The sequence below is a fragment of the Cynara cardunculus genome (genome assembly GCF_001531365.2).
Source record: "Cynara cardunculus var. scolymus isolate 2C chromosome LG 9, CcrdV1, whole genome shotgun sequence".
NCBI classification, from domain to species: domain Eukaryota; kingdom Viridiplantae; phylum Streptophyta; class Magnoliopsida; order Asterales; family Asteraceae; genus Cynara; species Cynara cardunculus.
Genome location: NC_037536.1, coordinates 13947250 through 13961522, shown reverse-complemented (window position 1 = coordinate 13961522; position 14273 = coordinate 13947250). Strand labels below are relative to the sequence as shown.

Genomic DNA, 14273 nt, shown 5'->3' with positions numbered 1-14273 from the left:
AACTAATGATTATTTTAATTACATTTTAGATTTTTTTATATTCAAAATAAGATGTATATCATGTATTTGATTATGTTTATCTATAGTTAGTTACATAAATTAAAAAATGAAGCCTTAATAAGGGTGTGTTTACTTGGGGATTAATGAGCTTAATCAATAAATGGGCTTATTTTTCATAGCCAAAATGGTGTGTTTACTTGGGGCTTATTCGCACAGATCAAAAATTGCCCTTGTCCACGTTAAGTCCAAAAAAAGACACTCAGGGGTAAAACACACGCCTCTCTCAATATAGCCTATCATCGACGAACCCTATCTCTTCTTCATCAGTCGATTGCGAGCTGCTTCAAATCGATTGCGAGCTTCAAATCGGTAACTTGATATTTTTGTTTGCTTTTGGTTTTGCTTCTCTATTATATCTATCAATTTTGCTTCTCATTGCGCCAGATTTTTTAGAGATTTTGACAGCCCCTGTGATTCATGTCCAGAACCCTAAATAGAAGAAAAGTTTCTGTGAAAATGAATGTCAAAGAAATGAATGTCCAGAACCCTAAATGAAATAGGAGGAGTTCTGTGAAAATGAAATCATGTGCCACCCATGTGAAAAGTTCTGTGAAATGAAATAGGAGAAATGTTCTGTATTTGTCAAAGAAATGAATGCCCAGAACCCTAAACGACTGTGAAAATTGATTTGCTTCTGTATTTGTGCTTCATAATTATTTATATTTCTGATAGAAGAAAAGTTCAATAGGAGCTTCTTGATTGACCAGATGTCATATTATAAAGCTTATGTTTGCTTCTCCATTGCTTCTGTTTTCTTCTATTTTAATCTATTAGTCTACAGCTTCTGTTCGCTTCTCCATTGCTTCTTATGTTATTGTATCTATTGGAAAATTATTTGAATGACATTTCTTCATCCTCAGGGGTAAATTGGTTCTATTATTCAGACTGTTGATTCAGATAGAAAACTAAACAGCAACATAAATTTATCCAAACAGACAAATTTATATATACAAGACCTAATAGAAAATTTGGTAAGCAGCCCCTAAGTTGTACATGCGCACAATTTTTACTTGTGATCTTGAATTTTAAGTAATATGCATCAACAAACAATATTTTATGCATAAAAAATGGTTTTTAAATTTTTTTTGTTAAATGTTTAATAATATAATATATATATATATATATATATATATATATATATAGATCGTTTATTATACGAAATATTTAATGTAAGAAAATAATACATTGTAGGCAATGAGACGGAGAAAATATTATATGTCTTATTTATTAAGTTATGTGGTTAAAGTAACCGCTCTTAAAAAGATATGTTTAACACCTAGAAACCAATTTTTTCTAACTTTCCGTCTTCATTCAGATTTTAAATGAATAAAGTAAAACATAATGTGAACTTCTTTGCTAGTTTGGAGCCGTTTATCAAACGCTTACCCGAGTAAGTACTTACCAAGTCATATTACCTTACCGGATGAATATGATAAGGACTAAGAATCTTACCTGTTAAGAGCGAGACAAGTACCAAGAGTCTTACCCGGTAAGTAAGGGCAACGACTCTAACCACGGTAAGCGCTTACCGGGTAAATTGTTGCATACGATGTCGTTTTGGTAGACTAAAATCTTACCGGTAAGTAAATGATAGTGTTAAATTTTACCGGTAAGTAAATGATAATATTAAATTTTAGCGGTAAACGGTTACTAGGTAAGTGTTTGGTAAACAGCCCCTTAGAGTCCTAAGTTCGAGATCTAGGGTTAATACTTTTCACTTATAGCTCTCTCCCTTGTTGCTTCTTCACAGAGAGTTGCAACCTCCGGATCTGGTTCACGGGCAGGGACAGACTTAATATAGTGGTTACAGTGGCATGTGTCACCGTATTATGCCTCCGTCGAAGGGTAAAAAAATTTAGGTTCGTGAAAGGTGCAACCGTATTAATTTGTTGTACACCACAGTATGTATTTAGAAACTACAATGAGAACAAATTTTATTTGGTAAAGTTGGTTTGAAAGGCTTTTATTCCATCACAAACACAAGTTCAAATCCTGTTAGTGTCATTTTTTTTAATCAAATGGTGCCACCATTTGGAAAAAAAATCCGTATATTTGTTTCTTATAATTAAACGGTGTCAACCTTTGAAATTTTTTACCTATATTTTTTTCTTAGTCAAATGGTCTCACCGTTTAGAAAAAATTATTTGGATCCATCCCTGTTCACGGTTTATTATTTAGTTGTGTTTTTGAGTTGCAACGGTGTTGGGAGAGGAAATAGCAGAGAGAGGGTGGTGGTGGTTGTCACAGTGTTAAGTATTGAGTTGGAATAACAATGAGGGTAGCGGACAACGGTGTTTGGGTTGTATTGGTTGTACAAATATGATGAGTTACATTTAAAACGTCCTCTCTCTCTCCGTCTCCCCCCCTCTCTCTCTCTCTATATATATATATATATATCACTGATTGATAATGAATAATAAACATTTATCCAATTTCGTCATTAGCCCAATGGGCATGTGTAAAGAAGCAATACAGTCAACAAACTGCCAATTTGAAATGTTCAAACGGCAGACTAACTATTTCTAGACCGAACTAGGCTATCAAACCAGAAAAAACGAACAAGGTTCGTTTGATCCAACCAGTATTCACGACCCATCGGCTTTTTAACACCATTACATGAATTGATCCAACCAGTATTGACGGCCCAAATTTATTCAACCGGTTAGAAATTTTTCAAACTAGCTTACTATAATCTGATTGGCAAGTCGTTTGAAAATTGTCTAATTAACCAGCGACAGGTGTCAGTTTGAAACACAAATAATCCATTGCACCAACTATGAGATTGGTACAACAACTACAAGTTATAAAATCATCTTCAATATGTATGCTATATTTTATCTGTTCTTTTAAATTTGGATGTCCCCCCCCCCCCCCTCTCTCTCCTTTTCTTCTTTATTTTAGAAGAGATTTTTTTTGATTAACCTGGATATCCAACCCGCTATGCAAGCCGACTAATCTCAGTGCGACCACATGCTTTGCAGATAGCCTGGAGTCACTGCATTCGAACCTCCGTGGCCACATGGGGATTTTTATTCCTCCTTGGATTTGAACCTATGACCTTCTAGTACTTTTGACATTTGGAGTCAAGTTCAAACTAATCAGACACCATCCTTATGGTTGAAGAGAAATTTAATATGATTGTTGAAACAAAAAAATTTCAAATCTCCAAAAATTCTAAAATAACTGTACACTAAATAAATATCAAGCTCATAAATCTTTAGTCAAACAAGTGATATTTTTTTTGTAGATTTAGGGCATCGATGATAAATGATGATAGATGTTCCTAAAAGATCTTTGTCTTCTTTCATTAATGAAGTAGATCTTTTTGATGGGGTTATGCCCACCATATGAATTGTTTTGGAACATGAAGATCACTTGAGGGAATTGTTCAAAATAACTATTTTTTGACCCCTCAACCCACTTTACAGGTGTTTTTTTTATACAGTTGATTTTAATAGTCATGATTTTATAAGTAGCATTTTAACAACTTGCGAATTCTATTTTTTTTATGAATATAATATTTATAAAGTAGTGATTTCACAAGCCGTTATAATGCTATTTGTGAAATGCTGACGTGGAAGGGGTTATTTGTTTACCTTTTAACAGTTCCATTAAATAGGCAACATCTGAATCGTTAATAGGTGAATCTTGTTTGGTAAAATAAAAAGTTTGTCTCTTAATGGTTCTAAAATCATCTGAATGATTTTGTGTCTTGGGGTTCAGCGCCTTATTTTCATTGTAAACAATTACCAAATAATTGTATTTTATTTTGCACGATGTCATGAGAGTCTTAATCATTCTGCACCAAACCATTCAGTAACTGCCAAACAACCTCGAAATGTTATGCAACTTATTATAGTGTTACTCTCTGTCCCAAAATAAGTGTCCACAATTGAAATAACATACAGTCTTAGGCATACACAATTAATTAATTATTACATTTTTTTTATCAACCAAATGACATATTTACCCTTATTTAACTTCTCTCTCCCTCTCTCTTCAAAATTCTTATATATTTGTGCACTATTTAAGAGTAAATTTGTTATCTACTTTTGAAAGTAGACCCTTATTTTGGAACATACATAAATAAAAATGGTGGGCCCTCAAACACTAAAAAAATCTCAATTTTTACGTCCTCTTAAAGAATGGTTAGCCTATGGTTTGCCGTGCGTTTACCTTTTATGCCGTGCGTTTACCGTTTACAACGCATGTTTTGCCGTGCGTTTACCTACACCGGCAAAGAATAGTCCCTTTGTTGTGTCGTTCAAGAGGAAAACGGCAAAAAGGAGATTTTGATAGCTCCGGTGTGTGAATGCTAGTTGTCATGATCTTAACAACTTGCAAAAATACTACTTTGTGAATTCTAGATTCATAAAAACGAATTGCAAAAGTGCTATTTCTATCGGATTCTTCAAAATCCAATATGGATTACAGATTATATACCGAACTTCAGAACCAATTTTGTTTTGGATCGGAGATATCGGTATATTAGAAAGGGAATTTTCAGATGAGTGGGAAATTTAATCCGAAATTTGAAGATTATCACTAAAACGTTGAATTTGATCAAATGAAAGATTGAATAAATGAAAAACGAGATTATTGAAGAAAGATCGATTCATCAGATACAAACCTGAATTAATCCAATAATTTCAAGCGATAGAAACTGTACCAGATCTAACCGATAGCATACGTATGTAGATTGGTACGGATCGTAGGAATATTTAGGGAGTGTTGCCGCTGTCGGAGGAGGGAGTTGCGGCTTCGGGTGCTTCCGGCGGCTTATTAGCAGTGTCGACATCGACGTCATCAGGATCACGAGTAGGGTCTGACTTGTCCATGGAGGCTCGAGCCTTATTGAGCCACGGCTTGAAAGCTAACTCAATCGCCGCCCAACCAAAAGCTACGGCTCCGAATACAACCACCATAGATTTCAGAGGCGTTGATTCTCCTTTCGCCATATCGATTTTCACTTTTCTCTGAAGCAAGAAAACCTCAATCTCGAGTGAAATATGAATGAAACAATTTAGGGCAAAATTGAAGGACAGGGGACCACATAACCCCCAATTTTCGTTTCTTCTCCTCCAAGTGATGAACCGACCAATAAAATTGAAGGCTTCCTCGAGTAGATAACCTCTGCATGTAGTCAATTGGCCAGATTTGATATATGTTTATCCTTTTTCTGTCGTATCCTACCGGTAGAATCATCTAGGCGTTCTACAAAACGACATGTATCGATCTGGATTCTAATGGATAACATTTTTTCAATCGATTGAAACAGATGCTACGGTTCCTCCTTTTTCTTTTCGTTTTTTAACCAAAATATGCATTAATCTCAAAATCAAAATTGTAAGAACATCGAGCTAAACAAAAGTAAAGGAAGACGACATGTACCGATCTCGATTCTACTGGATAACATTTGTTCGATCTGTTGAAGAGATCAGATGCTTTTTTGTTTCATTTTTGGACCAAAATATGCGTTTGAATTGGATCAAATTGATCTCAATATCAAAATCGCAAGAACATGAAGCTAAACAAACCTGAACAAGAGGAAGTAGAAGGCGTGGTGGACTGGAGGATCAGGAAGATAAGCAAAAGTTTGCTTGCTGCTACTTGCTAATTATTGATAGCAATCGAATTCTCACAGAAAAGGTCACTACAACAAAAAAGGGCCGTTTCAAAAATTCCTGCAAAATCGATGATTGTTTTATAGTAATATTTTTTTGTTAAATGGGCTATTTTAAGATAGATTAACATCGAAAATATCCAATACAGGGTGTTTGGGCTTTGCTTATTTAAAATAACTTATGTTTTTTTAATAAAATTGTTTATCAACTTATTGTAAGTTAGAATGATTTAACTTATTCAAAAAAAAATTATTATCGGTTTGACAATGATTTAACTTCTTCAAAAACTTTTTATTATCGGTTTGACAATGATTTAACTTCTTCAAAAACTTTTTATTGTCGGTTTGACATCAGTATAAGTTGTTTATCCAAACACTCAAAAATAGATAACCAGTGTCATATCTGAATAAATCAATAAATTATTTTTATAAGCAATCTCAAACTCTTCCATAATATTCAAAAACAAAATTAATATATCTAAAAATTCTGAAGGCATCCCCAAGACTCCCAACTGCTTTTAGAGAAACAAAATCTAAAAATCCAAAAATTTACATTTAATTTGAACAAAAAAAATTATTTTACACGTAACATTAATTATATTAATAAAATGTTTAATACATTTAATAAAATATTATTTATCAAATCAATGATAATTATTTTTGGACAAGTTACATGAAAAAATAACGTACTTTAACTTGATTTCTATTTTAAGTAACGTACTTCCAAAACTTCTATTTCGATACTTAAGATGTAAAGTTTTAAACATTTAAGCATCCGGATAACCAGTTGAAGACTAAACTTAGATTAAAAAAATTTCATGTCACTAACCACATCAGCAAAGAATACCAAGTTGGATACCACATCACTCGTTACATCAACATGATAACCGGTTAATGCTTCAACCAGTTACCCGGATACTTAAATGTTTAAAACTTTACATCTTAAGTATCAAAATAAAAGTTCTAAAAATACATTACCCAAAATAAAAATCAAGTCAAAGTACGTTACTTTTTCATACAATTTGCCTATTACTTTTAAAAAAAGTTTTGGTAATTTTCACATGCTCTATGCTACTTTTTTTGAAAAAGGTTTTGATGAATCTGATCAAACAAAACCATGACCAAAATTCCTAAAATCTAATTTTTTGGAGATGCTCTAACTTTGTAGAAATAATGAAATTACAACCTAAATTTGTAGAAATCAGTATCAACGAGAAATGGCATCTAAGAGAAAGTAACTTGCAAAATGATCATCACATCCATATTAAGAGCATTATCACAACAACTCTCCAACAATACAACTGTTTACAAAACCAGTTATCACAACGATCGAGAGAGAATCAACGACCTCGGCCACGACCGCGCCCGCGCCCACGTCCCCTTCCACGTCCCATCGGTCTCCCTGAAATATTTTATAACGAATACGTATGTCATACCCACTTGACCTTAGCTTTCTAAACGATAAGTACATTTTTTTTAAAGTATATATTCATTTTGTCCCGAAATAAATGTCAATATTTCTATTTTAGTTCGTCCCAAATTAAGTCGATCTTGAACACAAAATATTCGACTCGGTTTAACTTAACAAGCCGAGTTTCGTAAAAACCAATGTTCGGCTCGGCTTGTTTGAAAAATCAATTAAAATTTTCAAGTCCAAACGAGTCATTCAAACATACATTTTTTCGAACCTAACATGCTCATAAGTTCATTAACCATTAAATAAAAATATAAAAATTTATCGACCTCAAGCCAATAAACGAGTTAATCGTCGCGAGTTCAAGCCCATAAACAAGCATCGATCTCGAGCTCGATAATTCAAAAATATTCTAGCTCGAGCTCGAGCTCGAGCCTTACTTTGAAAAAGTTATTCGAGCTCGAGCTTTAGTATTATTTACTCAAGCCGAGCTTGAAGAACCTCCTACTCGACTGGACTCGGCTCGATTAAATCCTTGGGCTTGAACCATTGACCTCCACGGATACCGCTGGGCCAACGACCCTTATGGTTAAAAGGAAGTTTGTTGTCAGATTGAGATTTATGAATACCTGCAGTTGGTTTCTTTGGTTTGACCCTAGGCGTTTCTTCGACCAGCAGAGTCTCGAGATTTAAGCTGTCGGGAAGGATATAGTATCGAATGTTGTTTCCCCTAACACTCAAGTGATCTAAGGTCACTGGATTCTTTCCCTTAAGGGTAAGTTTAACCGTCTTCAAGTGAGTGTTCATACTAATATCCACACCTGCAAACCCAGCCATGTAAGATAAAAGTTTAGGTCAGAATTCAAGATTGGTGAAAACAAGCTTTGTCGTCTTTTGAGTTTCAAAAGTAGTTCAAATTATGGGTACGTAGATATATGAAATTTGAGTGTTTGACAAGTGGTCTGTATCCTAGTTACCGATTTGTCGACTGTGAAAAGCAAGCACCAAAAATACAGAAATGTATGTTTCCGGTTTACATCCTTGCAGAGTCCAAAAGTTTCTTTATGTCGTCTTTTTAAAGGGCGTTTAAGAGATTTGATCATCGGTCAAACGTTATATTAACTATCTACAAGTCGAATGAATAAAGGACAAGCCCTTGGTAGATAATAATCATCCCAAAGTGAAATGGTAAACCCCAATAGAAGACGTGAAAAGGACCCCACCCCACACAAAGCATTCTAGAACTCTGAAAAGTGTCCACCACACATCCGTATCTAATAACTGCCAGCAATTACGCAAAATTTAAACTCATGGTCGGCAACTTGACATCATTATCTACCAGTTTTAAGATCATCTGATTGGAGTCAATCTCACAGTTTTTTGCACCATTTGGGGACCTCCTAACACTGATTATGGCACTGACTTCCTCAAATTTACACCATACAGTGCCTTTTTATCCAATATCAGGGGGATATATAACCTATTTAGGCAAAGATTGAAATTGTATTGATAGCATCTAATACAATTGCAGGGAGGCCAGAAGCCCTCCAAAGCTATATTGCTACGTGAAGTTCACACCTAAAGCTGAAACATTGAAACTGCCATTGATTTGTTGAAACTGCTATGGATTTGAAGTTGACATTGAGGGTGGCTATAGGAGTGGAAGGACGAAACTCGAAAGTGAGGTAGGCAGGTGAAAGGACTATGCAAAATTTTAGGGGTTTAATTTGAAATGGGTAGTTTAGTAATTTATAAATCTTGTCCATCTCCCTCTTTTTTGTTCCACCTATTTTTGTGTGACAAAAAATGCATTTGTCTCATTCATTCATGTCCTGTTCCAGTCTAATATCGCACCAAATATGGGACAAGTTTTTGGTATGTCATATCACGTCCTGTCTCGTGTACCAAATGCACATTGGAAAAGAATTGCAGTGACAATGGCTGTCCAGAAGGAACTTTTTGTTATGTCGTGGCAGCAGAGCTTGGATATAGAATTGAGACACCATTCATGAGATTTATCAAGGGATTTGGAGAAAACTACCAATAGAAGAATTTCACCAGAGACTAGGACCGGATGTGCAAAGAGATGAAGAAACACCAGCATGGAGCCTACAGGTCTCACACCAGTAATAGTTGATGGAAGGGAAATCCTATGACAATCTGTCTACCATCTTGAATGACTTCTGGAAGGAAGTCCTCGGCCGCCAAATGGAAGGGATGATCAGGTGGCCCTCTGGACTCCCGACCTAAAGCTGGTGACTGGAGGGGATTTTGGATTTTTGAAAAAAATAGCCCAGAAAACCAGGGATCAATGTAATTGAACAAACATCAACAACAACAAAAATCCTAAAAAGTCAAAAGTTGAAAATGCAAAAGCTTATGTTACTATAAATTTTCTAAAAAGTAATAGCTTAAATTAACTTTGGAACTCCTAATCCATTGGTGCTCAGCAATTTGACTAAAAGAAAACTGAAATTTAATACCAAAATATCATTTAAGTTACAAACATCAATTGATACAAAGCCATTAACACCTAACCAAAGTTAAAGATGGCAAGTACTATTTTTCCTATGATACTCTTGAAATAGAACCAATAGTACAACTTCTGAGCTCCTATCCATACTAACATTGGTTCAAAGCAAATTACCGCAAAGAAACTTATTTCTATATTGTCCCATGAAATGAAAAGTATTGTACGCTAGTTCTATACCATACAACTCAATTTTATAATTACACTTCTTTACTGCTTTAGCCAATCTCAATGCCCACATACTTAAGAAAACACTCGATAGATTATAAAAAAAAGCATTTTCAAGAATTATTAAGTGAGATATCAATGCCTATGCACTGGTCCCTTCAAGTTCTATTCCATGTACTTGAACAATTTAATTGATCAATTTATTGACCGGCCAATCTTACAAGTAATTATCATCTTGCAAAGTCCATTTCCAAATTCCATTGCTAAAACAAATGTTTTTATTTACTTTTTCTTGCACTTGTAAAAATACTAGGTGTTACAAAATCACTTCTTTGCTGAAGCTGAAGGATCAAAAGTGAAAGATATCAGTTATGTTAAGATTGAAAAAAAGACAATATATGAAATACTTAAAAACACCATCCTCTAACGTATACCATTATCATCTTGGTCTTAGAAAGAATAACATGAATGAAAAATTGCGCAAGACATTTGACTGATATTTCAGTGTCAAAAAACAGACACCAAATGGCATTATTTGCCTTGAATAAAATTTGAACTTCAAATCACATCACCAGGCTATAGGTTTGGAGAGCAAACCTACTTTAATAAGATGTAGCACAAATATGGGCTTCTAAAAGCAAAACCTTAATAACATAGGACTTGTCACAGAAGGCAACCGTGGCATTTTGCATGTTTTATTTGAAAGCATGATGCAGCATTATTGGAATAAATACTCATACAAGACATGCAAGTGCAGTCGCTTAACACCCAAAGAAATGAATTACTTGTACAAAACTGTTCAAGTAACATTTCAAGAATTAAAACCATAGCCATGAAAAGCCACATATTTGGTCCAGAATGCTAACCTAATCTCTAGGCAAGCTGTATGATAAAGGCATCGTATAACAGGCTTTGTGGCCAAGGTCCAGATATGACTAACATTAATGAGCATACATAAAAAGCATGGTTGGATTAAGAATAAGATCAAAACATGATATGGTCAATTTATGAAACCGTTGTTCTACTTCATGACTAAGACAAGGCACAACAGAGACTTCTCTGTGACCGTGACAGTGCAACTTTGGGTTCTTTTATGCAGCTGTAAATCTTGCCGACATTGTTGACGTTTGGCATTTAAAACCGGCAGCATTTATCTTTATATGTTTCTAATTACATGATAATAATTAACTGACTAAATTGGTATGCTATACCGGCAGCCCTCCTATGTACTATAATTTGTCTAAATTTGCCACCCTCCCAAAAAAAAATCAAAGACGCTGCCCAATTTACACTCCATGCTCAAATAGCAAGGTTCTGGTCAATCTTTCATCAAAAATTACTAAAGCACCTACGATGTAAATCGTGTATTATGCCATAAAAGTTAACATTGATCTATACGAGTTAGAATAATGGATTGGTGTATGGACAAGCAAAGGCGCAATGTCCAACAAACTAAAACATGCCTCTATTTTAGTTGTAATTAGATTGTAAAAATATTGTCATTTAATTTAGTAAATCTAGTGCCTAGTTATCATGGTGTCGCTCCTGGCGATAATATAGGTTATATGAATTGCCATGTGAACATATGCAAGGCAATTGACTAGATCCGTGTAGCAACACTATTAGTTAACTCCAATAAATCGCATCCAATAACCCACCAGATCACCATGAATAAAAATGAAAATGTACAAGCAAATGAAAATAATGAGGAAGAAAAGATAGGCATTGAACTTTTCTCTTTGACATAACGTCATATACCACTATGATTCATCTATTGTCCCTCTTCCATCATTTATTTCCCTGCTTACAGCACCCTCACTTTGTTTGCGTATACGCATGTATCACTGTTATAAATTTTCAGTTCGTAGGTGTGTAAACTGTGCATATATTTCTTATATGCATACTGTCTACACGTGAATCGGTAAAAGAAGCAACACGGTTTTTTAGGCAATCAAAGAGAGTTTGTAGATGATTCATCAACCAATTTGATGAAGCATTTACTACTGAGTGAGTGAGTGCTAAGACTAGCGAGTGGTGGGACCATCATCATTTTTGTTTGAATAGAAGTTACAAGCAGAAACATTAATTGTTACTGGATTAAAGCAACATATTTTATGTATTTGAAAAATAATAAACGTTTTGAATAAAAGATCGAAAAGGAACAAAATTATGGTGCTATTAAATGTTGACTTGTTTTAATGGGTTTAAAATACTATTATATAATGTGTATTAACTCTTAAGGTGTAGACAATAAACATTACCTGGTGTGTAGTATGCATTCAAATGGTAGATAACTTTTAGCGCCATACACATAAATGGCATGCATTAAATGATAGTCGCACAAACAACATGCCGTCGTGAGCACGTGGCAGTTGGCTACCGCCGTGACTAGTAGTAGCGCTTTGATAACTACAATCTAGCAGCATCCAGTACAGGCATTATTTATTAAACTAATATTTCTTCAAGTAAAACCCCTTATAGTCATCTTTTGAAAGGTATGGTATAATTATTGATGCTTCAAGTATGAGTAACTAAACTTTTAATACTCCCCACACCAAACATTATTGGTCATTCAATTCTAAAGCAACTTTCCATAAATGTTCACACAAAAATATCAACGAGCTCATCATAATTTAAGACGTCCATTGGATTGATCCCCAGGATGGCAGTGGAGGTGATAAGAGGAAAGGGCGAGAGCAAAAAGTGGGTTTGTGACTCCTACCTTCAAGCTTGTACTCCTCATATGCCGATATGCATGTGATATATTTATTCATATGGCCCTTCATACTGCCTCAGCCACTAGTTGAGTGGAGGACGTCTGACGACCTTTTGCAACCATGATCCCTAATAATTTTAATTCCGCTAATGTTTTCTTACGCATACTCTTATTGGCTCTTGTCTATATTAAACTGGCATTTAACATTTATTTGTCAAATTCCCAGACCTATTTAAGAAGCAATACATGTGCAACTTGACATGACATATACCTAAAGAAACCAACTCGAACTTGCCATATGTCTCAAATCTTAACATCAAATTTGCATATAACATTTACTGGCACACCACTGCACTGAAATATATGAAACCTACATGCTTCCTAAAAGGATTATGTAGTTATAACGAAGAACCACAACCTTTTCTATTTTTACCCTTTTGATAAATAATATTATCATGGTTCGAGAGACAATAGATGAATCATTTCTTCGGACAGAAGAAGATTATGGAAACACTTGCTCGTCAAGAGAGAATTTGATTTGGTTAGACAATGTGAAGTTATGTGTACAGGATATTGTTCTATGCTTCTGAACAAGTCTATTTAACATCTTACAGCCTCCAAACAACCATATGAAATATAAGACGCAAAAGGAACCTACTAAGCGAGTTATAACCTTGCATTCCAAACACGAGCTGAAACCTAATCACTATGAAGCCTACAATAACATGATAGACTCGTTCTTGGACGAACACGATGTTTAAATATCGAACAACGTCCATTACTTTGTAAAGGATTCAACACAAAAAAGACAACGATCAATGGCTGTTCCGGTAACACTAATAACGAAGTAAATTCAACGCATGACTATATGAAACCGTAAAATGCACGATTTTCAGTAACTAATTACTGTAAAATGAGTGAAGAAACAGATAGAAACCTGTGATTGTTCCGTGAACAACAGTTCCATTCTTGAGCTCGATCGAAACTGTCTCGTTGTTCAGCTTCATCAAAAACCTGTTCAATCAAAATCAACCAAAAACGAAAGAAAATAAAAGACATCACATAATCGTAAGAGAAACCTCCAATTCTCGGAATAGTGTAAACAAAAACGCAGGTAACGTTAAGACCTACCGAACGAGCTTCATTGCCGGTGAGAATGAAGAAGAGACCGAGGATTTACAATTTGCCGGAGAACGTGAAGGGGGGAGATGAGGGTTTTGCAGTTTTAGGGCTTTGGCACGAGTGACGAGAGGATGGTAGTTTTATCGTTGCTATTTAACTTTTTGGGCCATTGCCATCAGCCAGCCCATTTGAAGGGCCCAATATCTTTTGGAACTAAAGAGAGTGTTTATCAGTTGCCGAATAATTTGATGTAAAAAAATTAATAGTGTAAAATAAAATATAATTGTTTGATAATCATTCATAAAGAAATTAGGGTTAAATGGTTAATGAAGGCCCAAGATACAAAATCATTCAGAATAAGATGCATACTTTTTTTTGTCAAACAAGATTCACCTATTAGCAATTCGGATGCGTTATCTCTTTGTGAAACTATTAAGAGGTAAAAAAACAATCTCTAAACCAAACCTCCCATTTTAAGGGCCAATTGAAGATTTTTTTTTTCAATATCTTATTGAAATACACTTTAAGATACCTAATTGGATCATTCAAATACAGTTTATAGATACTGGGTCAGCCGATCCAGACTTCAACCAAAAAATCTATGACCAATCTAGGACAAGATACTGGTCTCGGTCTTGGT

At 34.7% G+C, this 14273-nt stretch overlaps 2 protein-coding genes across 2 annotated transcripts; both read right to left on the bottom strand.

The window, feature by feature from the left end:
- Window positions 1–4618: 4618 nt before the first annotated feature.
- Window positions 4619–5715, bottom strand: LOC112518688 (outer envelope membrane protein 7-like). Its single transcript, XM_025126469.1, has one exon. The coding sequence runs from the start codon at window positions 5016–5018 to the stop codon at window positions 4782–4784; it is 237 nt and encodes a 78-aa protein (XP_024982237.1). The 5' UTR covers window positions 5019–5715; the 3' UTR covers window positions 4619–4781.
- Window positions 5716–6890: 1175 nt separating this feature from the next.
- LOC112517647 (small nuclear ribonucleoprotein SmD1a-like) lies at window positions 6891–13730 on the bottom strand. The gene is made up of 4 exons (XM_025125011.1): window positions 13643–13730; window positions 13449–13525; window positions 7727–7918; window positions 6891–7085 (listed from the first exon to the last, which is right to left on the bottom strand). Exons 1-4 carry the CDS (start codon window positions 13654–13656, stop codon window positions 7024–7026), a joined length of 345 nt encoding a protein of 114 aa, XP_024980779.1. The 5' UTR covers window positions 13657–13730; the 3' UTR covers window positions 6891–7023.
- Window positions 13731–14273: the final 543 nt, after the last annotated feature.

Coding starts and splice junctions, on each gene's coding strand:
- LOC112517647 (XM_025125011.1), bottom strand. Junction 7,919..13,448: donor TGTTCACGGAACAATCACAG/GTTTCTATCTGT, acceptor CTGGGTTTGCAG/GTGTGGATATTAGTATGAAC. Junction 7,086..7,726: donor ACCAAAGAAACCAACTGCAG/GTATTCATAAAT, acceptor AAAATATTTCAG/GGAGACCGATGGGACGTGGA.
- LOC112518688 (XM_025126469.1), bottom strand. CDS start 5,018: ATGGCGAAAGGAGAATCAACGCCTCTGAAATCTATGGTGGTTGTATTC.